The sequence below is a fragment of the Meles meles genome, chromosome 4 (assembly GCF_922984935.1).
Source record: "Meles meles chromosome 4, mMelMel3.1 paternal haplotype, whole genome shotgun sequence".
In the NCBI taxonomy this organism is placed as follows: domain Eukaryota; kingdom Metazoa; phylum Chordata; class Mammalia; order Carnivora; family Mustelidae; genus Meles; species Meles meles.
In genome coordinates this window covers 55,550,562-55,575,618 of record NC_060069.1, presented here as the reverse complement: position 1 = coordinate 55,575,618, position 25,057 = coordinate 55,550,562, and the positions used below count along the sequence as shown (strand labels likewise).

Here is a 25,057-nt window from a genome sequence, read left to right as displayed (position 1 = left end):
GTAGTTTGGCACATAATTGGTATAATTCATGGGTGTTATTCCAGATAAAAGTTTGTCATTCATTAATGATAATGGGCCAAGTTATTCTGGGTATGTGTAAACTCTCGTAGGTACTTTCAAGTACTCATGAATTCTTTTAGACCTGAAGATACTACCTTCTGTTATATAAGTCTACTGAGATTTAATTTCTTCTTTAAGAGCAAAACTTAGGGACTCCTGGGTGGCTCAGTCAGTTAAGCATCTGCCTTCAGCTCTAGTCCTGATCTCAGGGTTCTGGGATCAAGCCCCATGTCGGGTTCCCCACTCACCCAAGAGTCTGCTTCTCCCTCTCCCTCCACTCCCTCCCTACCTGCTCGTGCTCACTCTTTCAAATAAATAAATAAAACCTTAAAAAAAAAAAAAAGAGCAAAACTTATATACACAGCAAATCTAGTCAAGTAAAAATGTTTATTGTACTGATTGGTAGAACCTATCTCATTGTTAGTTATATAGGAACAGGATGATAGTAATTTGCAATAACTTTCTGAATTAAAGTAATTGAATAATTAAACTAATGTAAATAGAATGTTTGACCTGCAGCATAACCAGATCCAGGAAATAGGGAGACAGTTTTAGTGTAATTTCTTTCTTGGAAGAATCACCCTCATCCTTGCAAGAATACTTGTTTCTTATAGTAATTATGTTATTGACAGAGAAGAGTAAAATTCAGCTAAGAATCCCATTTTGTGCAAAGGTAAAATATTATTTGGGGAGTTTATATAACCCAGCCAAGGCCCCTAATAACAGTGCTTTGTTAATTTATTTTTAAGTCTTTCTCTCATTCATTCATTCAGCTTGTGGGTAATCCCACATAATGAATAATGTTCCTACTCCTTGGTCATGTAATAGCCACTTGCTATAATAAAGGACCTCCCTGTAATAGGAGAAGCAAGCCACACTCTTCGAAAACATTTTTGTTCAACTACTGTTAAGTTAAAACCCTTCTTTCAGTCCACTACCCCCACTTCACCTCCCACATCTTGGCCCCAATCATAACATATATTTTATTTTTTTTTAAAGATTTTATTTATTTATTTGACAGAGAGAGATCACAAGTAGGCAGAGAGGCAAGCAGAGAGAGTGAGAGGGAAGCAGGCTCCCTGCTGAGCAGAGAGCCCGATGCGGGACTCGATCCCAGGACCCTGAGATCATGACCTGAGCCGAAGGCAGTGGCCTAAACCACTCATGCAGAATTATCTAGCACTCACACATAGAGCAGGAGTTCAACAAAAGGGAGCTTATTTCATGACTTTTGTCTGCCAAAGCATGTCTTAATTTTACTTTTCAGCTTGCTACCAAATCCCTTGCCTTCCAGAGTTAATTTTTTTTTTTAATGTATTTGGTTCAACAGGAAAACTGTGGTATGTCTGTGTGTAATGGTAAAATATATATCCTGGGTGGAAGACGGGAAAATGGAGAAGCTACAGACACTATTCTCTGTTATGATCCTGCAACAAGTATCATCACAGGGGTGGCTGCAATGCCCAGGCCAGTGTCCTATCATGGCTGTGTGACTATACATAGATACAATGAAAAATGCTTTAAACTCTAAAGCCAGGATACCTCACCCAAGAAGCCACACTGATCCAAGACGAGAGGTTTTAAGAACTCCAAAGTGGGAACTTGACATGTCTCCTTTTGTGCCATGTACACAAAAAAGTAAAGATAATAACTGTGGTGCCTTTTCCCCTGAAATATCAATCTTTCAAACTGTAATAAAGTTTTTCCTGTAATTGGAAAAAAAATTTTTGTTGTTGAAGGTAATAGTGGTTATTGCTTGGGTTTTGAGAGTGTACTTTTGTAAGTACTTGTAAGAAATTCATGTGGAATAGGAAATAATGTCTGCCTGTGTAAACTTTAGGAATTTCTGAATGGTTTCTCCATTTATATATGTTTATCTGTAAGCCTGTATATTCTTACTTTGTCATATATGTATAGAAAATTTCATGACTCAGGCTTCATTTAGGTTAAATCACATAATGCTTAGAATGCTTACAAAGGGGAGAAATCAGTTAAAAATTTTTTTTCACTAAAAATACATCCAAACTGGTAAATTTTATTGAAGGTTTTTTTCAATAACTGATAAAAATGTAATGACAACAATTTGAATATGATAAAATACTGAATTATCATGACTTCTTAGAATTGCTGTCTTATATTAAACATATTTTTGGAAGAACATTGGGCAGGAGATAGAAAAGCAAGTGCCCCTAAAATGGGGAATAAAATTGTAGATTAATTCCTAAGAAAAATTATGTAAGACCTTGAAGGTAAAAACAACCCACTGTGGTTCTCAAAATACCTCTGTATCATCTTTCAGTCCTCTAAGGAACACCTTTTTAGAACTTGGCAAGAGAGTTGAAATCCATTTTGCAATATTATTTTGTGGAAAACAGGGAAAAATTTTCTCCCTAGCGCAGTAGGGTTTGACTTCATTAGTATGGTGCTTTGGGAGAGGACCTCTTCCCTGGTTATCCTCCTTTCCTGTGAACAGGTAAAAATCTTGGAGTCTCCACTCTTGAGTCACCTTTAAAGGATAAAGGTGGGACCACCTGTCAGTGGGTCCATTTTTCTTTTAAAATTAGCCATCCAAAAAAACCTAACAGTGGTATTTGCAGTCTTTGAAGATAAATCTTTCAGTTGGTACCCATTGTGGAAAATACTGGTCAACCTTCTCAAATTGCCTTTGTCTAGTTTTTTCAACTCTAGTTGATAAGCTTACTAGTTTTCAGAGAGGAATGTAAATAATGTTTTCTAAGGCAAGTGGAATGACAGGAACTGTAGAATAAGTGATTACTGTTATTCCTGTGTGAACAGATATAATTTACAACATTTTAGGGATATTCCAGGGATGTTCCGGGTAGCCTGCTGGATTTCGACTGCCCAGGCACTATTGTTGTCTCAGATCATAATTATATACTCTTTGTCACAGAAGAAATGATGCAAATATGTGATTATAGTACCACCAGATTTCTGTTAAAACTAAGTTAGTAATGAAAAACCTAACATAGATAAATCATTTTGTTTTCTCATCTTAGGATGATACAGAGATTTCTAATAAACTGTATGACATCAGCATCAATTTAGCTGGAATCTGAATTCCGAGGAAAACTCTAAAGATCTTATAACTGTTTAGGGAATTAAATTTTTCAAATCATAATTTGAAATGACATGTACCTTTTTCTGATAATTATCAGAGTAATTCAGGAAACAGTTTTCTATTGTTTTCGTTGAAAAGACAGTTGTAAATACAATTGGAGTACTTGTTTTAATTCTGAATTAAACATCTACTTCTGCATTATACCTTTTGTAGATAATGGAACCTATTTAGTTCAGAGATTCTTTGCAGCAGATGGGATAATGTATGAGAAGTGTTTCGTAAATGCTGAGGATTATACAAATGATACTTGTTATTTTCATGTGTATTCGTAAGATCATGCCCATACATAAATAGACACTGCACACACACAAAAAACTCTCAAGATCACTTGTATTGTAGTACTTTTGTCTATTGTAAAAATATTAACTAGTTGTATTTCTTTATACATTTATTTTTAATATCCGTGTGTTGTACTAAATTTGAAATGAAATCCTATAAAACAATTTGTTTAAACATAGACCTCATGCCAATATTGTTTCATTTTTTTCTACATAATTTAAAACTATGTAAGTTAAGTAGGCCACCAAGAACTTCACTTGAATTCTATGAAATTAACAGTTTTTGAAATTACTCAGCTGATATTTTAATATACTCTAGTTATCTTCCTTTATTGATTGTTGATAAATAACAGTGTTAGCATTGATCAAAGAATTTTAGGGTATAATTAGTATATCAAAAGGGATTCGTCAGCCAAATTGTGTCAGATTATATTCATACTGTCATCACATAGTTGACAGATTTTCTTTTGATAGGAGATGCTCATATAAGTCTTTGGATTAGTATGTATGTATATACATGTATAGATAGCATAGTCATGTACATGCATATATACAAACACCAAGAATTTGATTAGTTTGTGATGATCAGAAAACACATAAAGTAAGAATTACTTGACTTAATTCATTTCAATCCCAGAAGTTTTTATTTGGTCATTTCTATAATACTTTTTTACATTTGAAAGTACACAATAAGGGCCACTTGGCTGGCTCAGTCAGTGGAGCATGCAACTCTTGATCTTGGGGTCATGAGTTTGAGCCCCACATTGGGTATAGTGATTACTTAAAAAAATTTTGAAGTACATGATGAGTATTAGTATAATGACTTATATACAGTCAGAATCTATGTAATACATAAGTTTTCACAAGATTAGAAAACAGATTGGAGGTAGAGACAAGTTCGCTAAACCCAGCTCTGATATCTCAGTGGGAAAAGGAATTCAAGTATGTTTTGTAGATTAACAAGAAAGTATAGTTGTTTTTTGTTTATGAACATGTGTTTTCCTGTCTATGAGTGAGCTATAAAGTGGTCTAATTTTTAAAACAGTAGACCTTTGTTTTCAAATTTAATCTCCCCACTGACTACTGCACAGGTATGAAATAGTAGGTTATTGAGTTGTCAGTAACCTTCTGTTTTCCTAGATGACTGAAATATAGATGTTTTCCTCCGTTTAAACCAGGTGTTAAAAAAGTGATATAAATACTCAGGGAGGGTATTAACTTGTCATTTTGGCCTATTGGGGTGTTTAAAGTGCCATAACTATATAACCTTCAGTTCATGATCCTAGTTTGGTAATTTAATTTGGTAAATTTGGTAAAGGGGCTTCACACAGGCTGTGGTTGAACATTCATTCTTTTATATTTAGAAAGATGAAAATGTTTTGTGGACTGATACATTTTCTCTTAGTGAATACGAATTGTTTATGTATATCTTTACTGTCATATACCCTTTTGAAACTCAGGAAAGACAAAGGTTCAGTTATACTACTTTTGTCAATATGCAAACCAGGTGTGTGTTGTTCGTTTTGTTTTGTTTTGTTTTCCTGTTGTCTGGATATGGCAATAGATTAAAAAAAAAAAAAAAAGGAATTGCTGTGAGAACCCATACATGAAAAGAGAGGGTTTGAATTGTTGTGTGTGCCTTTTGTGTCTTGAGATTTATGTGTGGAAAAGACATCTCCAGACTGTATTTTCAAAGAGAAGAGATAGCTATATATGTGGTGCCAAGTAATAAAATAATGTCTCTTAAAGGTTTCCTATGGAAGCCTTTATTTTACTAAACTCAAGACACAAGTTAACCTCAACATAATTTTGGCCTTATTAGAATTTCTTGTGCATTATATCGAAAGCCAGGTTTACATCACCTCACCCCATTATTCTTTTTAGTTAATAAATTCACCATATCAAGTAACCAGAATGGGGGCAATTTGGTTGGCCTTTAAGTAGGTTTGACTAGGTAGCTCTACTCATTGTCACATTTAATGCTAGACATCAGAAACCACTTGAGCCAGAGTGTGAACTGATAATTCCAGAGACATTTTCAACAGACTTCACATTTTTTAATGTTTTTTATGAATGTGTTATGTTTGTGTGGTTGCCTTAGATACTAAATTTACTTAGTGCTGAAGATGATCATCATAATTTTTTTAAAAAACGGCAGTAGTCATAACTTATTTTATATATTGTTCCAAAGAGAAAAAATTTGTTTTGATGTTTTCAGAATAACTGCATCGGAATTTGTTTATGTGCCTTCAGTTCTCTAGTGCTATTTCAGCTTTTTTTTTTTTTTCATTCTAAATAAAGCTTACCTTAGATGTGTTTCATATTTGTTTCCTACAAAGTATGTAAACTCCCCTTCTTAAAAGTTTTAATAAGCACCATGTGGTTGCTTGGCAGAATGAGAATGTTAAGAAATGTTGTTGAGTGCTTGGAGTTTTATTATATTTGAGGGTTTTGTTTTGGTTGCCAAGGTGCTTTTTAAGATATTTAGACAAACATCTAACATTGATTAAACCTTTGAAAACATCATTTGCAGTATCTGCATCTAATGTCAGAAAAGTAAATGTACTTACTTTTGTTCCATCCTTATGCACTATTTTTGTTCTTACTCTTGCTTTCCTCATCATCCTTCCCCCCACTCCGAGTTTCTTTATTTAAATTTTTGAGAATTTCTGGAGCTAAGACAACAATTACAGAGTTGAAGAAAAGCATAATATGCTTTACCACTTGTACAGACCTATGGTAGCCAAATGTCATTTGCTTTCAGTGAGAGGCTCCAAGAATCTTCACAGTGAAAAAAAAAAAAAAAAATGCTTTGTACTTTGTTCTCAATTTGGTTGTAGCACATTAATACTTACATGTCTTGTTTAATATACTTTGTGCATAGTTCAGTTTTTTAAGTTGTATCTAATAAAATGTCCTTTAACCATTATTATTTGACTATACAGTTGTATTAAATTTTGTTTACCAAAACCTTGTTATTTTGTTTTACTTTAAATACATCCAAAAGGTTATGCATAAAAAGGGATGGAGGGAGATTCATATTAGTATATGTGAATATTTACTGGTATGTCCATAAATTAGAAGAATAAATAAAACACTATTGTATATGAAGAAATAAAATGGTGGCTGAGGAACAGGTAAAAAGGAAATGCCACTGCATATTTATATATAATTGTATATAATTATGTATAAAAATGCATGTAATCAATGTTTTAGTCTGAACCACATGGAAGTTTTACTTATCCACACAAAAATTTTAGGGATGCCTGGGTGGTGCCATCCATTAAGCATCTGCCTCTGGCTCAGGTCATGATCTCAGAGTCCTGGGATCAAGCCCTGAGTTGGGCTCCCTGCTGAGTGGGGAGTCTACTTCTCCCTCTGCCCATCACCCCACTTGTGTTCTCTCTCTCAAATAAAAGAGAAAATGTTCAAAAAATTTTTTCTTAATTACCAGAAAGTTACCCATAACGTGTACTCTAGTGTTCTTTGATTTGACTCTCAAAAGTATCCCTGTAGGGCGCCTGGGTGGCTCAGTGGATTGAGCTGCTGCCTTCGGCTCAGGTCATGATCTCAGGGTCCTGGGATCGAGCCCCGCATCGGGCTCTCTGCTCAGCGGGGAGCCTGCTTCCTCCTCTCTCTCTGCCTGCCTCTCTGCCTACCTGTGATCTCTGTCTGTCAAATAAATAAAAAAATCTTTAAAAAAAAAAAAAAAAGTATCCCTGTAGTAATATTAAGAGTAAAGAAATTTTCTTTCAGATGTCAAAGAAAGGACATATTCTTTACAGTATAGGTAATGTCTGATTTTACAGTAACAAAATTTTGAAAAGATGTAAGTATGTTACAGGGCATATGTAATGCTTAGCTTTTTAGACTTAGTTTTTAAATTGTGCCATCAAAATAAGATGGCAAGTTAGAGTGCTTCTTAAACAATCCATGTTAATTTTTCCTTTGACTCAATTCCTTTGTAGTCACCCCTGGAAAGTACATGGCTTCATCAGACCTGATTCCAACCAGTGCTCTACCATAAAGCCATTTAACCTCTGAACCATACTTTCCTTATTTTAGGAAAGGCCATGATACTTACCTCATAGGCTTGTTGTAAGGAGATGAGCTAATGGGATATGTGTTAAAGGGTGAGTAGTTCTGGCACAAGAGAACATAAATGTCAGTTCCTTGTCCATGTAGCTAGTTCAGGACAAAAATGCAATATGTAAAAGCAGGGAAGGAGTTGAAAAAAATAAAAATATTGGGGCAGTGAGTAAAGAATAGAAGCCTCTTGTAATTTCAATTTTATCTTAAAAAATCACCTGCACTCTTGAGGTGCCTGGCTGGCTCAGTTGCTAGAGCATGTTGTGACTCTTGATCTCAGAGTTGTGAGTTCAAGCCCCACATTGAACATAGAGCTTACTTTATTTTTTCTTTTTTTAAGATTTTATTTATTTGAGACAGAATGAGGCAGGGGGGCAGGGGTGGGGGCAGAGGGAGAGGGAGAAGCAGACTCCCTCTGAGCAGGGAGCCCAATGGGGCCTCAATCCCAGCATCTGGGATATGACCTGAGCTGAAGGGAGGTGCTTCACTGACTGAGCAACCCAGGCGCCCCACGTAGAGCTTGCTTTAAGGAAAAAAATCACCTGCACTCAATGGAATGAGGAAAAAAAATGGGCTAAACCTGCCTTCTACTTCTCTGATACTAACTTTTAATGGAGATTTAGAAAATCAAAAGGCATGGTTTTCCTCCTAATTTTGTTGAGGCCTTTATTTTTTGCTTCATTTTTTTTTAATATTTTATTTATTTGACAGAAATCACAACTAGGCAGAGAGAGAGGAGGAAGCAGGCTCCCCGCGGAGCAGAGAGCCCGATGTGGGGCTCCATCCCAGGACCCTGGGATCATGACCCAAGCCAAAGGCAGAGGCTTTAACCCACTGAGCCACCCAGGCGCCCCTGCTTCATGTTTTTTTTTATGATGTTTTGACATCTTAGGGGACTTGGCTGAGAGAAACTGCCCTTCCTAAAACTAGCTAATTCCTGGAAATAGTAACCAACTTGTCAGCAAGCCTACCTTCCATATATAAACTAAACAATCTCGTCCATTCCCCCAACCACCTCCACCCCACCTTTCACACACCAGGCCAATATTTCCCCTACTCTGAGTCACTCTAGGGTCAGGTACCAAACAACTAAGAACAGCTCCTCTGTCCTGAAGCCTGCCGGAATTATTTAATTATTAATTAAATTATTGATTTAATTAATTATTATAAATTTTATTAATTAATGTAATAAAAATTATTTAAACTAGCCAATCTTAAACTGTATACCCTGCCCTGCCGTGATTTTTTCATGGAAACGCCAATAAAACCTCCAGCCTAAGCTCTCCCCTCATTTCTTTCTGCCTTCTGACACGAGTGCTTTCTCTGTGGCTCTGCATGACATGCTGTGCCTCTTGTTTCTAGAGAAACTATGAGTAACAAACTTTTATCTCAGTAGCATTGACCTCTTTGTATTGTCACTCAGTCACCTTTATAAATTAAGACTCACAAAGCACAGAGGGACTTAATGTATTAGTGAGTAAAAGCACCAATTCTGTTTTTTATGGTAATACAAGAGCCTGTTCAGAATAGTAGACCTTAAAACAGGATTTTTGAGTCATAGTTTGATAAACATAATAATCAGTACATATGTACTGCAACCAAAGATCTAAAGAGGAATCAGTCCAGAGTTTGGGCTTTGAGTGCTGATACCCTTTTATTAAGAGACAGGGTGATAAAGGGAGGCATCTTGTCCAAATGGGAGAAGAAAAGACTTTAAAAGTTCACATTTAGGGGTGTCTGGGTGGTACAGTTGGTTAAGCCTTGACTGGTTTTGGCTCAGGTCATGATCTGCTGGGTCATGGAATCAACACCTGACTCAGAGTGGGCTCTGCTGTCAGCAGGGAGTCTGAAGATTGCTCCCTCTGCCCCTCCTCCCACTCTCTCTCTCCGGAAGGGAGGAAAAGAGGGGGAGGAGAAAGGAAGGGAGGGAAGAAGGAAGGAAGGGAAGGAAGAAAAGGAAGGAGGGAGGAAGGAAGGAAGGTGTGTTCGTTGGTCAAATGTATTTGTTCACACACGCTCCATCCTACTGGGATTTGGTGGATGATACCAAAGGTGGTAGGGCTTTACAGGAATTCAGGGTCCCCTGTGAACAAAAGAGGTAAAACCAAAGAGAAAGCAAAAGCAACCCTTCAAAAAGCTTTCTTGTATGGTATGGCAGCCGTGGAAATGGGCCTGGCCAGCCTCCAACTACAAGGAGCATAACTGACCAAATAAGGCCCCAGCTGGTGGCTTTGAAATCCGTCTTGCATTTGCACTGAGGCCGCACCTCACACCAGCTGCTCCCAGCCAATGTCTTGTGGTAGGGCTACTTAAGGCACATGTGTTCCTGAAAGACAGGTTTCTCCTTTTCTTTTCTTTTCTTTTCTCTTCTTTTTTTTTTTTTCTTTCTTCTTTAAGAAGGATGGGGAGTGGGGAGATACAGATGTAGTGAAAAGAAGAGCCATCTGTACCCCAATGTTTATAGCAGCAATGGCCACGGTCGCCAAACTGTGGAAAGAACCAAGATGCCCTTCAACGGACAAATGGATAAGGAAGATGTGGTCCGTATACACGATGGAGTATTATGCCTCCATCAGAAAGGATGAATACCCAACTTTTGTAGCAACATGGATGGGACTGGAAGAGATTATGCTGAGTGAAATAAGTCAAGCAGAGAGAGTCAAGTATCATATGGTTTCACTTATTTGTGGAGCATAACAAAGAACATGGAGGACATGGGGAGATGGAGAGGAGAAGGGAGTTGAGGGAAAGTGGAAGGGGAGATGAACCATGAGAGACTATGGACTCTGAAAAAGAACCTGAGTGTTTTGAAGGGGTGGGGGATGGGAGGTTGGGGAACCAGATGGTGGGTAATAGGGAGGGCACGTATTGCATGGAGCACTGAGTGTGGTGCAAAAACAATGAATACTATTACGCTGAAGATAAATAAAGAAGGATGGGGGGTGGTGATGGTCAGAGAGAGAGAGAGAGGCTTAGGCAGGCTCCCTGCCCAGCATGGAGCCTAATACAGGGCTTGATCTCAGAGCCCTGAGATCATGACCTGAGCTGAAATCAAGAGTTGGAGGCCTAACCTACTGAGCCACCCAGGCATCCCAAGACAGATCTCTCCTAATGGTGGATTTTGGCTCCATGACTCCCATTCTACTTTGTCCAACCTTTATTAAACTACATGGTAATGCAGGATGTTTCTATCCAACCTTCTTTCCCTCTTTCCTTCACTTGATTTTAGCATCTAATACTCTCTCCCCACATTTTCCCTCACAGGGCATTTCCCTGCATGTTTTCATTAAAATCTTTGCATATTTGATGTCATCTTCTCAGAGGGCATAGGACTGGCATATGTAGAAAAAAGTCCCTTGGGAATCATTGCCCTAATGATAACGTTAGCACTGTGGAGCCATCCACTAATCCTGGTTTTCTGAAAAGTCCTAGATATTAAACTTAGACTAGGCTCAGCGACAACATAATGTGAAAATAGGGAAAGTTGACTGTTGGAGTGCCTGGGTGGCTCCGTTGATTAAGCATCTACCTTTGGCTCAGGTCATGATCCCATGGTCCTGGGATCAAGTCCCACATCAGGCTCCCTGATCAGCAGGGAGCCTGCTCCTCCCTCTCCTTCTGCCCCTCCCCCATCTTGTGTTTTCTCTCTCTTTCTCTCTCAAAAGAAGTAAATAAAAGATATTTTAAAAAATAATAAAGTCGGGCACCTGAGTGGCTCAGTGGGTTAAAGCCTCTGCCTTTCGCTCAGGTCATGTTCCCAGGGTCCTGGGATCGAGCCCCGCATCGGGCTCTCTGCTTGGCAGGGAGCCTGCTTCCTCCTCTCTCTCTCTGCCTGCCTCTCTCCCTACTTGTGATCTCTATCTGTCAAATAAATAAATAAAATCTTAAAAAATAAATAAATAAAATAATAAAGTCAACTGTTTACAAATGCCGGCTTTAATATTTACTACCTATACAGTAAATATGAGATATATAACCTTTTCTGAGTTTCAGTTTTCCCCCTTCCTACTTAGACTTGGTTTGAGCATTAAATTAGAATGTAAAAGCACTCAACACAGTACATGGCAATGGTGCTTAATCAGGAATGGTAGTAATAGCTTAGAGATATAATTCATTTATTTATTCATTTATTTGGCAAACACTGGAGTCCTTGATGGGGATCAGGCAGAACGTTTCCTACTGGCATTGCATTAATGAATGTGACAGTCCCTGTTCTTAAGCTTTATAGACTGATAGAAGAAGTGGACATGTGAACAGATAAATTCTATATAATGTGATAGAGAAAGTTACAGGCATTCCAGTTACCAAGAAAGTGTGTAAATAGGAATAAAGAATCATCAATTTCCAAAGTAAAGAGATTTTACGGTCCCTTCTTTCCAACTGTGCCAGTTACTGGGTAAGGTGCCATGGGATTAATACATCAAATGAGATAGGTCCTGCCCTCTATAAGTTTTCTGTCAAGTGAGGAACTGCAAAGCAGCCAGGGAGGGGCTGTTTGCTGAGACAGGGAAACATTGCATTAATACCCTAGGTTTTTTTGGTTGTGGGTTTTTGTAGTATTTTTTGTTTTTTGTTTGTTTGGTTGGTTTTTTGGTTTTTAAGTAAGCTCCACACCCAACATGGGGCTTGAACTCATAACCCTGAGATCAAGAGTTGCATGCTCTCCTGAATGAGTCAGCCAGGTACCCCCTCATGCCCTAGTTTGTTGCATTTTCCACTTCTCAACTTGTAGCTTCCATATACCTACCATTCACCCTGTTGTTTATAGCAAAATTGACATCTTACTCACAGTCTTGGTCTTAATTTCTGCCATTATCCCAGGTCATTTCAGCATATAGAACCTCTTTGTTCTAGCCTTACAGTATTTTGACCTCCAGTCAAGAGACCTTCACCCTTACTCACTCTAGTAACCCACAAGGCCTTGCCTTAGATCATTCCATCACCCAGAATAGCTCTTCCAATGAAGCCTTTACCTCTAAAGACTTTGTCTTTTGCCACAGCCTTCCCTTCCTTCCTCTCTCATTCCATGACTTTCCTGGTGATCTTGTTCAGATCTCCAATCTGCCAACATGTCTTCATGCAAGCCCCTAGACTGCCCACTATCCCTTCCTAGCCTGCATTCCATAGTTATAATGTTGTTCCAACCAGTGTCACCAGCACTCAAAATCTGCTCACCCTTTTGATCTCCCATCCCACTTTCTCTCCTCTGTCCACATGAGAATCAACCCAATTACTGGCCTTCTCTACTCCTACTCCCAAGCTGTTGAGTACTGATTGAGAAAATAAATTAGCTGCAAATTGGACAAAATACTCTTGGCAAACCTTCAATGCACCTACCCTCTCTCCTCTTCCCTTTATGACAGCTCATTCCCTGCTCTCCTGGAGTACTCTATTATCTTCTCTTCTGTTCTCAGCAGTTGATCCTGCCTTTTCCTCCGAAGACTTAAACATCTAAGTAGAATCTCTCTCAGCATCTTGCCCTCCCGTTCACTCTCCTTCATGATTTAGGTTTCCGTCCTCCCTCTAAACTCTGAATCCCAATTGTGCAGCATTTTAGGGACATCCCTCTACCTCCATCTCTGATTGTCAACCTCCTTCTCCATGAGTACTTTCCCACAGTATTTAAACATACTCCAGCCCCTCTCATCTTTAAAACCCTTTCTGCAGCTCTAAGTTCCCTTCAAACTCCACCTTATTTTTAGAAAATCTCTCCTGGGGCGCCTGGGTGGCTCTGTTGGTTAAGCCTCTGACTCCTCATTTCGGCTCAGGTCTGATCTCATGGCTCATGAGACTGAGCCCCACAGCAGGCTCCAAGCTCAGCATGGAGTCAACTCAAAGATTGTCTCCTTCTGCCCCTCCCCCCACTTGTGCACAAGCACTCTCTCTTTCTTTCTCTAAAATAAATAAACAAATCTTTTTTTTTTAAAACCTCTCCTTGGGTAATGGTATTAAGGAGGGCACTTGTTATGATGAGCACTGGATGTTATATATTAGTGATGAATCACTAAATTCTTCTCCTGAAAACAGTATTGCACTATACGTTAACTAACTAAAATTTAAATAACATTCTGAAAATAAAACAACTATGCTTAGTAAAAATAAAAATAATTTAAAAATAAATTAAAATAAATTAAAAATCTCTCCTTTCAGGGTGCCTGACTGGCTTGGTTGGTGGAGCATGGGACTCTTGATCTCAGGGTGTGAGTTCAAGCCCCACCTTAGGCACAGAGATCACCAAAAAAAAAAAAAGAGAGAGAGAGAGAGAGAAAGAGAGAGAGAAAAAAATTTTAAACCTCTTCTTTGCCTCACTTCTTACTACACTGCATCTGGCTCTCATACACCATTACAGAAATCACACTTGCCTAGAGTGCCGATTACACCTTTGTCATTAAATCCAAAACCCTTATTTTATTTAACTCCCTACAAATTTGATGCCCTTGATTAGATTTTTTTTCTATCTTGGCTATAGTCAAACTTTTCCTTTTCTCTTTCATGTTCTCTTCCTCCACCTCTGCCCTAAATCCCCAGTCAGCAGGCTTTCTTCCTAACTTGCAGATAATTAACCTGGATAATTTTATCCACTTATATGGCTCCAGTTATATTTACATTTAATAACTCCTAAATATAAATATTCAGTCAATATATTGTATCCAAATGTCTTTTTTTAATTTAATTTTTTAAGGATTTTTTTTTATTTATTTGATAGAGAGAGAGAGATCACAAGTAGGCGGAGAGACAGGCAGAGAGAGAGGGGAAGCAGGCTCCCCGCTGAGAAGGGAGTACGATGTGGGACTCGATTTCAGGACCCTGAGATCATGACCAGAGCCGAAGAGAGACTTAACCCACTGAGCCACCCAGGCATCCCATAAATTTAATATTTTTTTAAGTAAGCTCTATGCCTACCACGGGGCGTGAATTTACCACTTCAAGATCAAGAGTTGCATGCTCCACCAACTACACTTAAAAGGCACCCCTGCTTGTATCCAAATATCTATTAGAAATTTCTGCCTGAGTCTTTAATACTGGACTACTAGCACCTGAAATAGAATCTCTTTCTCCTAGAATACTCACTTATCTTGCAGTGTCTCTTCTGCAACAAATAGCAAAATTGCATATCAAAGACAGAAATCTAGAAGTAGTTTTTTTTCTGTTATTCAATCACACATTCAAATATTTACTGAGTACCTACCTTGTGCCAAGAACTCTTCCTCTTTGATATCTAAATCTACCTCTCTGTCTATCTAGCTGTCTATTTGTCCATCCGTCTATCTATCTTTCCATTGTCCCTCCCAATGTCTTAGTTCAGGCCTTCATTCATCATTTCTCACGTGGAAGAGGCTCCGGAATGGTTTGCCTAAGATCAAAGTTAGCATGCAACTGAAACCAAATATAGCTGAATAAGGAATTTACTGGAAGGCAGCAAAGGCCCGTAGAATTGATGAGAAAGCCAAGTATCAGACCTGGAAAACAAGCAGAAACTGCGGCAGCTCCAAAGAGCCATGAAGAAGGACACACAACCATGATCTTTAAGCAGAAATAATCTGGAGAGAGCATCCCTGTCGATTCACCATAACTGCTAATGAATGTATCTTTACCTCATTTACTCCTTGGTTGAAATCCCTCGTGGAAACAACAACTGATTGACACTAGTTCATATGCCTAGCTGTCTGCCAAGGGCCAGGGAGAGAGATTGAAATTCTTTAGGGAGAGGAAGGCTTTGCTTCTTGCCAAAATAAATACAATATGGAATTCCCCAGATCTTGGGGTGAGGGGGAGGAATGCTTCATGGGCTTACCCATCTCTGTGCCCTGGCTTTCTTCTTTTGGAATGCGTGGCCTCCAGCTATCTCTCCCATTCTCTGAAAGAGCTTAGAATTCATTTCCTCAGGGGAACTCCCATGACCACTCTCTAACCACCCCAGTCTGAGTCAGATGAGCTTTGTGCATCCACTTTGCCCCCTTTATATACATCTGTCATGGTACTTTTCTGTTTATTTGACTCTTTACCTCCCTCTCCCAAGTTATGGACTCTTTAAAATCAGCAACCATTTCTTACTTGGTGAGATCCAAGGATCTAGCCAAGAATCCAGTCCAAGGGAAAAGACCAGATGGAGTAAGAAGCCTTAGTGGATAGTATTAGTAAAGCCCCAGGTCACTGAAAAGTGAAGAGAGAGAAGAGAAGGCAGAGTACCAGTGACAAATGACCTATTTTGAATTTGCCTAGAACTGAAAAAGCTCATCAATATATGTTAAATAATATTGCTAATGATTTCCTAGCATCTTACATAACAGTGACTTAACCCTGACCTTAACATTAGATTTTGGGTTTCTGTCTAAATTTAGGTTTGGAGCAACCCTTTCCTTGCTTTTGGGTCCAACTCAAATGCTGCCTCTTCTATAAAGCCTTTACTGATTTTCCAAACAGATTTATTCTTCACTCCTTGAGGACAAGGACCAAGTCTATCTTGTTAATCTAATTCTATTCCTAGGACCTGACAAAGCGCCTGGCACAGAGTAGGTAATGAGTATTTATTTGACTGATAATCATTATGGGAAGCATAAAGGGTATGCTAGGAAACAAAGGAATGCGAAGTTATAACGCTTCAAAATTCTTTAGTGGTCCCTGCTTTGGTTCACAGCTACTGCCTGTCTCTTGTTATGCTAACTGGAAGTCTTAACTGATTGCTACACACTCTCCTATTCCTGACTTATTCTGTTACTGCTATCCCTACCCCCTATCTATTAACCCTAACCCCATAGCTGTAATGATCCTGTTTTTATCAAAGTGTCATAAATTACTCCCAGAATAGTGATGTGAAGAGTTTTGTGGACACACACCCCAGCAGAACAAACATAACTGGTAAAAATGATTAAAAAAAACAACAACAACAACAACACCATTTAAATTCTCTATAAATTGCCCTAAGGGCATATACTAAGTGAAGAAACATTTATTCAAGAAAATTTACTAAAATTTAGCAAGAACAGAGTCTGTAGCACTCAGGCCACTGCACATTCCCAACCTCACCCTCCCACCAAACTCAAAAGGCAGAAGCTATACTCCACAAGACAGCATCACCAAGAAAGTGAGGCTCATCCCCATTTCTAGTTAAGGATATCTCCTAGGAAAGGTCAGGCCACTAACATTCCTCATCCCCCACATGTCCATGTTGCCTAGGCTAATTTCCAGGTGAGTATCACTGAGAGGTGAAGACACCCTTCTTCCAGCCCCTCCCTCTTGTATGTTAGAGGTTCCACCCAAAAAAAGACAGTCCAAGCCAACCAGAGGCTACCACCCCAATACAGCACTCTGCTTGTAAAGATGACTGACTTTATTTTAAACCAGTGTGGGGAAGTTCAAGCCTAAGGGAGGTCTTGAAAATCATGGTGGTGGGTCACTAAGAAGATCCTGGTAGATCCAAGAGATCAATGAACAACATCATAGGCAAGCTAGTTTATCAGTGAGAACTAGGGAAAGAAACCAGCTAAGAAGACCCTTTCTAGGATCTGAACAAACCTCAAAGGCTAGCCTCAAAAATGAACCCTGCAAGGGCACCTGGGTGGCTCAATGGGAAGAGCATGTGATTCTTGATCTTGGGATCATGAGTTTGAGACCTATGTGGTGTGTAGCAATTACCTAAATAAATAAAACTTAGAAAAGAAAATTAACCCTGCAAAGGAGTAAAAATTAAATTGAACTTCATGAAAATTAAAAACTTCTGTTCTCCAAAGGATTCCATCAAGAAACTGAAAAGACGATCCATAGAATTGGAGAATATATTTTCAAACCATATTATCTGATAAGGGACTTGCATCTAGAATATAGAGTGTGCTAATTTCCTGGGTTTGCCATAACCAAGTACAGTGGACTGGCTTGTTTCCACAACAACAACAACAACAAAATTGTTTCGTGTCCCAGTTCTGGAGGCTAGAAGTCTGAGATCAAAGTGTCAGCAGGATTGGTTTCTTCTGGGTGCCGTGAGGGAGAATATGTTCTGTGCCTCTTATCTAGCTTCTAGTGTTTCCTGGCAATCTCTGGTGTTTCTTAACTTCTGCTGTATCATCCTGATCTCTGCCTTCATCTTCATATGATGATCTACCTGTGTGCATATCTGTCTCCAGGCTTCCCCCATTCATAGAATACCAGTCATATTGGATTAGGGCCCACAGAAGACTTCATGTTAACTTGGTTAGATCTATAAAGACCCTATCTCCATAAAGTCACATTCTGAGGCATTGGGGATTAAGACTTCATATCTTTGGAGGGTAAGGAGGACACAATTCAATTCATAATGTACAGAGAACACTTAGAGCTAAAACTAAATATAAAGTAGGGGAGGGGCACCTGGTTGGCTCAGTTGGTACAATGTGTGACTCTTGATCTTGGGGTCATGAGTTCAAGTCCCACTTTGGGAGTAGAGTTTCCTTTTAAAAAATAATAATAATAGGGGCGCCTGGGTGGCTCAGTGGGTTAAAGCCTCTGCCTTCGGCTCAGGTCATGATCTCGGGGTCCTGGGATCGAGCCCCGCATGGGGCTCTCTGCTCAGTGGGGAGCCTGCTTCCCCCCCTCTCTCTGCCTAATTGTGATCTCTGTCTGTCAAATAAATAAATACAATCTTTAATAATAATAATAATAATAATAGGGGTGCCTGGGTGGCTCAGTGGGTTAAAGCCTCTGCCTTCGGCTCAGGTCATGATCCCAGGGTCCTGGGATCGAGCCCCATATCGGGCTCTCTGCTCAGCAGGGAGCCTGCTTACCCCCTCTCTCTCTGCCTGCCTCTCTGCCTGCTTGTCATCTCTGTCTATCAAATAAATAATAAAATAAAATAAAATAAATCTTTAAAAATAATAATAATAATAATAAAGAATAAAATGAAGGGGCACCTGGCTGGCTCAGTTAGTAGAGCATGCAACTCTTGATCTCGTGGTCATGAGTTTGAACCCCACATTGGGCATGGAGCTTAGTTATACAAAATTAAATTAAATTAAAAATAAAGTAAAATAAAATAACCTAGTTCAAAAATAGGCAAAAGATTTGAGTACACCTTTCTCCAAGGAAGTTATACAAATGGCCAACAAGCACATGAAAAGATGGCTCAATATCACTCATTATCACATCAAAAGCACATCAAAATCACCATGACATAGCACTTCATGCTCACTAGAATGACCGTAATCAAAAAGATAAGTTCTAGGGCACATGGGTGGCTCAGTTGGTTAAGCAACTGCCTTTGGCTCAGGTCATGGTCCTGGAGTCCTGGGATCGAGTCCTGCATGGGGTTCCCTGCTCAGCAGGGAGTCTGCTTCTCCTCCTGACTTTCCCTCTCTTATGCTCTTTCTCTCTCTCATTCTCTCCCTCTCAAGTAAATGAATAATTTTTTTTTTCAAAAACCTTAAAAAAAATAAGCTCTAAAATTTTTAGTTTAAATAAATTGAATTTGGAAAAAAGGCAAATAATGACAAATGTTGGTGAGGATGGGGAAAAATGAAATCTTCACATGGCGGCTGCTGAATATTTAAAATGATTTTGCTCCTTTAGAAAAATACAGGTCCTCAAAAACTTAAACAAAGAGTTACCATATGACCCAGCAATTCCACTCCTAGGTATATAACCAGAGAACTGAAAAGGTATGTCCACACAAGAACTTAAACACCAATGTTGGTAACAGTGTTATTTATAACAGCCAAAAGCTAGAAACAACTCAAGTGTCTATCAACTGATGGATGGACAAATACAAAGTAACATTTCCATACAATGGAATTTTAGTCAGCAATAAAGAGAAAAGAAGCACCATGCTACAGCATGGCTGAATTTTTAAGACATTACACTAAGTGAAAGAAGCCAATCATAAAAGGCTACCTATTGTGTGATTCCATTCATGTGAAACATCTGGAATGGACAAAGCTACAAAGACAGAAGTAGGTTGGCTGTTGCCTGGAGTTGGGGTGCTGGGGGAAAATGGACAGTGACTGCTGAAGGCCATGCAGTTTGTTTTGGGTGATATGCTTGAAAACTGGTGGTGGTGATGGTTGCACAGTTCTATGGACATATTAAAGACCACTGAATTATGCACTTTTAATGGGTTAATTACACGGTGTTTGCATTATATCTCAATAAAGCTGTTAGACTTTAAAATTCAAGTAAACGCTTTCCTTCAAGAAGCTCATCCTACCCAAAGTTGCTATCAGAACTGGAGTTGACAGTGAGAAAGAACAAAGAATCTTCCTTGTTTTTATCCTTGAAGACTAGAGACTTTGCTCAGCACAGACAGGGAGCCAGATCTATGGAGAGATCATTACAATGCTATGTGTGAAGACCCGTCATAGAGAAACAATAGGTATAGTACAGCAAGCACAGTTGTTGTTGTTGTTGTTGTTTTAATCCTAGGTTTGAACCCTAGTTCTACTACTACCAAACTCTACTTCCTCTATAAATTGTGGGCAATAGTGATGAGCCAAGATACTCCTGAAGGAATCAAAGGAAAAATTGTCATCGAACCATCCATCACAATGTCTAGGATAAGGCCATGCCCAGCGGTGCTTCTCACACTTCTTTTTGCACAGGAATCATTTGGGGATCCTGTTAAATATAGATCCTGATCCAAGAGATCTGAGGTGAAGCCTGAGAGTCTGCATTTCTAACAAGCTCCTAGCCGATGTCTCTAGTATTAGTGGAGGACCACAGTTTAAGTAACAAGACTACAAAGTATCCTATGTATGAAGTGCCAAGGAATATAGAGGAGAAAGCAGCAAATTAATTCTTTGGAGCTGAACTTTCCTTGAAAAATTGGTAAGGGAGTTTGCCAGGAATGAGAAGGATGACATGTATTCCAGGCAGAGGGAAGAGAATGAGTCAAGACCTTGAGTTTCCATAGAAGTGGAAGGTGACTTTGACAATAACTTTAGGAATGTAGGGAGGAGTAGTGAGAAACTGGGAAGTTAGACTGTAAATGATCTTAAACCTGATGTTAATGAGTTTTAATTTTAACCTAGGCTGGTGGTTCTCAAAATATGGTCCCTGATCAGCATCACCCCCAAATTTGTTAGAAATGCACATTTTAGGAGTGACTGGGTGGCTCAGTCCTTAAGTATCAGCCTTCAGCTCAGGTCATGATCTGAGGGTCCTGGGATCAAAACAACATTGGGCTCCCTGCACAATGAGAAGTCTGTTTCTCTCTCTCCCACTCCCCCTGGCTGTTTCCTCTCTCCCTGTCTCTCTCTCTCTGTTAAATAAACAAACAAACAAATAAATAAATAAATAAATAAATATCTTAAAAAAAAAAAAAAAAGAAAGAACGAAAGAAACACACATTTTAGGGGGCTCCTGCCTGGCTCAGTCATTAGAACATGCTACTCTTGATTTCAAGGTTGTGAGTTCAAGCCCCACGCATGGAGCTTACTTTAAAAAAAAAAATGCACATTTTAGGACCTACTAAATCAAAAACATGGGAGGAGGGCCCAGGAATCTGTTTGAACAAGTCCATCAGGTAATGCAGATGCTAAGATTTGAGAATTGCTGGCCCTAGGCAATGGGGGGTAGGGCACTGGGAGGCATAGTAAAGGGCAGAGGTGGTCAAATTCCTGTTGGAGGAAGTTGGCCTGCCAGCTGAGAGGCATTAGACCGGGAGACCTGGAAGGCAACACAACCAGTTAGGAGGTACAAGAATCCAGCTGTGAGAAAGTGGGCACCTGGCCCACGGTAATGGCTGAGGGAGGAGAGGAGAGAGAGTTAACCCAAGAATTAAGAAGGTGGACTCAGTAACACCTGGAGACCAATTAATTGGATGACACTTGCAAGGGTAAATGCAGAGTAGAAGATTCCAAAGTTTCTATCTTAGATAACTGAGTGGATGGTGAAACTACTAACCAAAATAGGTGAGAAAGGAAGAAAAGTAAATTGTGGATGGGAGAAAAATGAGTTTAACTGTGGATAGGCTGAATGTGCTTCAGGGCCATGCAAGGAAAAATGTCTTAAAGATACTTGAAAATAGGGGCGCCTGGGTGGCTTAGTGGGTTAAAGCCTCTGCCTTCAGCTCAGGTCATGATCCCAGGGTCCTGGGATGGAGCCCCACATTGGGCTCTCTGCTCAGCTGGGAGCCTTCTTCCCTTCCCTTCTCTCTCTGCCTGCCTCTCTGCCTACTTGTGATCTCTGTCTGTCAAATAAATAAATTTTTAAAATCTTAAAAAAAAAATGTACTTGAAAATAATGGTCCAGGCTCAGGATAGAAGCTAAAGTCATGGTCTAGATTGGAAACTCATTGGTATGTAAGGGGCAGTTCAAGCTGTACACATGGAGAAAATTATTCAAGAAATGAGAACAGAACAATGACAGAAGACATAGAAACCTCAGTATCTAGGCATTGGCAGAGAAAGAGGAGGCTGGAACAGAGACTGAGAAAGAACTATCAGAGAAGTTGAGGAAAATCAGGGAAGGAACATATTGAAGAAATCTCATGTGTCATACAGGAATGTCCTTGGCTAGAAATAATAGAAAACCTGGCTACAAGTTGTTCAAACAAAGGATAATTTTCTTACATAGCAAGTTGGCAGTCTAGACTTGGTACAGAGGCTCAATACCATCATTAAGGACCCAGACTGTTGCTTTCTTTCTGAGCCATTTTTAAGGTGTTGGCTTATAACGTTACAGCTGAAAGATGGCTTCAGGAATCACATCCAAATTCAAGGGGAGAGTGGGGCAAAGGCAGGACTAGCTGCAACTCTCTTCCATCTTTGGGAGTTCTTTTCATTTGTTGAATTGTGGTTTCATCTCAGATACTGAGTCACATGGTTACTCCTGGCTGCAGGGGAGGGTAAGAAATTGAGTGTTCAACTGTCCAGCTTCTATAGAAGGAGGCATGGGAGAACAGGTCGAGGATGGATATGGAGTCTACCAAGTTGTTGTGCAAGTCACGTATACAAGGAGAGTTCATGGTGCCTGGGTGGCTCAGTCAATTTGGTGTCTGCCTTCAGCTCAGGTTGTGATCTTAGGGTCCTGGAATTGAAACCCTGCATTGGGCTTTCTGCTCAGCAGGGAGACGGCTTCTCCCTTCTACTCTCCCTCTGTGCTTTCCTGCTCTCTCTCTCTTTGTAGCAAATAAATAAATAAAATCTTAAAAAAAAAAAAAAAAAGGAAAGCGTTCAAGAAGGAGAGAGACAAGGTGCGCCAGGAGAAGAGGCACAGTTTTTTCCACCTTTGTTGTTGCATAAATAAATCTTTTATGCAAAATATTAATGTCAACACTGGGATGCCTGGGTAGCCCAGTTGATTAAGTGCCTGACTTTTGATCTCAGCTCAGGTCTTAATCTCAGGGTCGTGAGTCCAAGCCCCACATTGGGCTCCATGCTGGGTGTGGAGTATACTTAAAAAAAAAAAAGTCAACATTGTACATCATACAGTATACAGTATACAGTTACGGGTAACAGAAAAGTTTTCCCAGCTATTGTACTCAATATTATGGGGTTTTGTTCTGTTGCTTTGTTTTTTTACTTTAAAACAGACAACCTGGGGGTGCCTGGGTGGCTCAGTCATTAAGCTTCTGCCTTTGGCCTCAGGTCATCATCCCAAGACCCTAGGATCGAGTCCCACATCAGGCTAACTGCTCAGCAGGAAGCCTGCTTCTCTCCCTCTCCCACTACTCCCTGCTTGTGTTCCCTCTCTCGTTGTGTCTCTCCCTGTCACACAAATTAATAAAATCTTAAAAACAAACAAACAAACAAAAAAACAGACAACCTGCATTTGGAGCCATGAAAACCCAAATTCATTCTGTACAGAATATCTGACGGCTCAGATTCCCCACTTGGTCTTATCTACAATGAATACAATATAAAACAGCAAGGAAAATTCCCTGTCAGATTCTTCTTTTGTTCCTTTATAATGTGAACAGTTATTTTCTAGGCACATTTATGACTGTCAGACATTGTCTGTTTTTCAGTTGGGGAACACCAAATCTGAATGAGTTTACTCTGAATATACTGTTGTGCCCGAGTTTTCTCATCTGAGAGACTACCAAGGAGCCAAGCACCAATGCAATCCCATGAGGGTTTATTCGACAAGCTTAAGCTTGGGCACAAATATACCCAACACAGCGGAGTAGGGACTTGGACCCAAGTTTAGTTAAGGCAGGGGTATTTATGGGTTCCTGTTACTAAAGCAGGGTGGGGCTTCCTGGAACTAAAGTAGGGTGGGGGTCTCTGGAACTAAAGTAAAGTAAGGGAAAGTTCAGCCCTTGGGCACAGGGGTCTGAGATGGCTGTACTTATGCTAAGGCTAAACCTGAGGTGGATGGCCTTGATTTTTCTCCGCCTCCACAATACGAACAAGGTATTTTATAAGCAAGGGAGAAACATAATGGTCATACAAAGTATAAAAGTTCAGAGATGTTTGGAGAATAAACATTATTACCCACGTGGTTCAAATCGGTGCCAAGGTCAATTTGTAGAAGATTGCTCTTACCAACTAAAAAATCCCCTGCTCACTTGCACTGAAGGAACTGAGATCTGATTGCAGGGGCAACATCCCAAATCTGCCACTGTGAAGGCAGATTGAGTCTTCCAACATCAGGGTCAACAGGATAGCACTCTCCCCAGCAATTGATTTTTGCAACCTGATATATGCAATGTTCTTTGCTTTGGCTCAGTTGAGGTCACTGGAGGCCTCTTATTATATTTGGGAATGAGGGCTATTTACAGTCAGGATTATATCTCTTGACTAAGGGCATTTGGGGGCATTTCTAGAACAGATGGATCATAAAATAGGAAGCCAGGAAAACATCATGATAAAAACTATCAGAGGACCATACAAGTCAATACCATCAAGGAAATTAAAGGATATTAAAAATTCTGTCAACAAATGAGCTCAGCACTTATCTTTATTCAAAAACAAAAAGTAATGAAAATATTTCAGTACTGTACTAACTGGACACCTAAAGCTAATTAAAGATAAAAGAAATGTAACCAAATTAAAACCAGAAGTCTTCAGGCTTTAAAAATTCATGCTTTAAAAACTTGACCCAGGGGGCGCCTGGGTGGCTCAGTGGTTTAAGTCTCTGCCCTCGGCTCAGGTCATGATCTCAGGGTCCTGGGATCGAGCCCTGCATCGGGCTCTCTGCTCAGTGTGGAGCCTGTTTCTCCCTCTCTCTCTGCCTGCCTCTCTGCTTACTTGTGACCTCTCTCTCTGTCAAATAAATAAATAAAATATTTAAAAAAACAACAACAAACTAGACCCAGAAGTTTAAGTAGAACTACTTTGCACATTCCCCTTTTTACATTGCCTAGGTTCCACCAGAATCAACTCATATTGGTTGGTTGGAAATTGTATACTTATTTTACCTTACTTTTACAAGTAATTTTCAGACATTTTTAGCCTATGCTCAGAGATTCCTTTGCTTTCCTTTACATTTTCCTTTCCCCTTTTCCTCCCCCTCTCCCTTTTTCTTCCTCCTTCCCTCCCTTCCCCCTTCCTGCCTTCCTTCCTTTCCCTTTCTCTCTCTCTCT

The 25,057-nt window shown here is 39.6% G+C and overlaps 1 protein-coding gene across 3 annotated transcripts in view; it reads left to right on the top strand.

Annotated features, from left to right (window-relative positions):
* Positions 1 to 6,447, top strand: part of KLHL24 (kelch like family member 24) — a 47,831-nt gene extending 41,384 nt beyond the window's left edge. For all 3 annotated transcript variants that reach the window (XM_046002116.1, XM_046002115.1, XM_046002114.1), the window contains one exon: positions 1,391 to 6,447. In XM_046002116.1, coding sequence (XP_045858072.1) covers positions 1,391 to 1,591 — 201 coding nt within the window. In that variant the 3' untranslated portion in view covers positions 1,592 to 6,447. The remainder of the gene's footprint in view (positions 1 to 1,390) is intronic.
* The last annotated feature ends 18,610 nt before the right edge of the window (positions 6,448 to 25,057 follow it).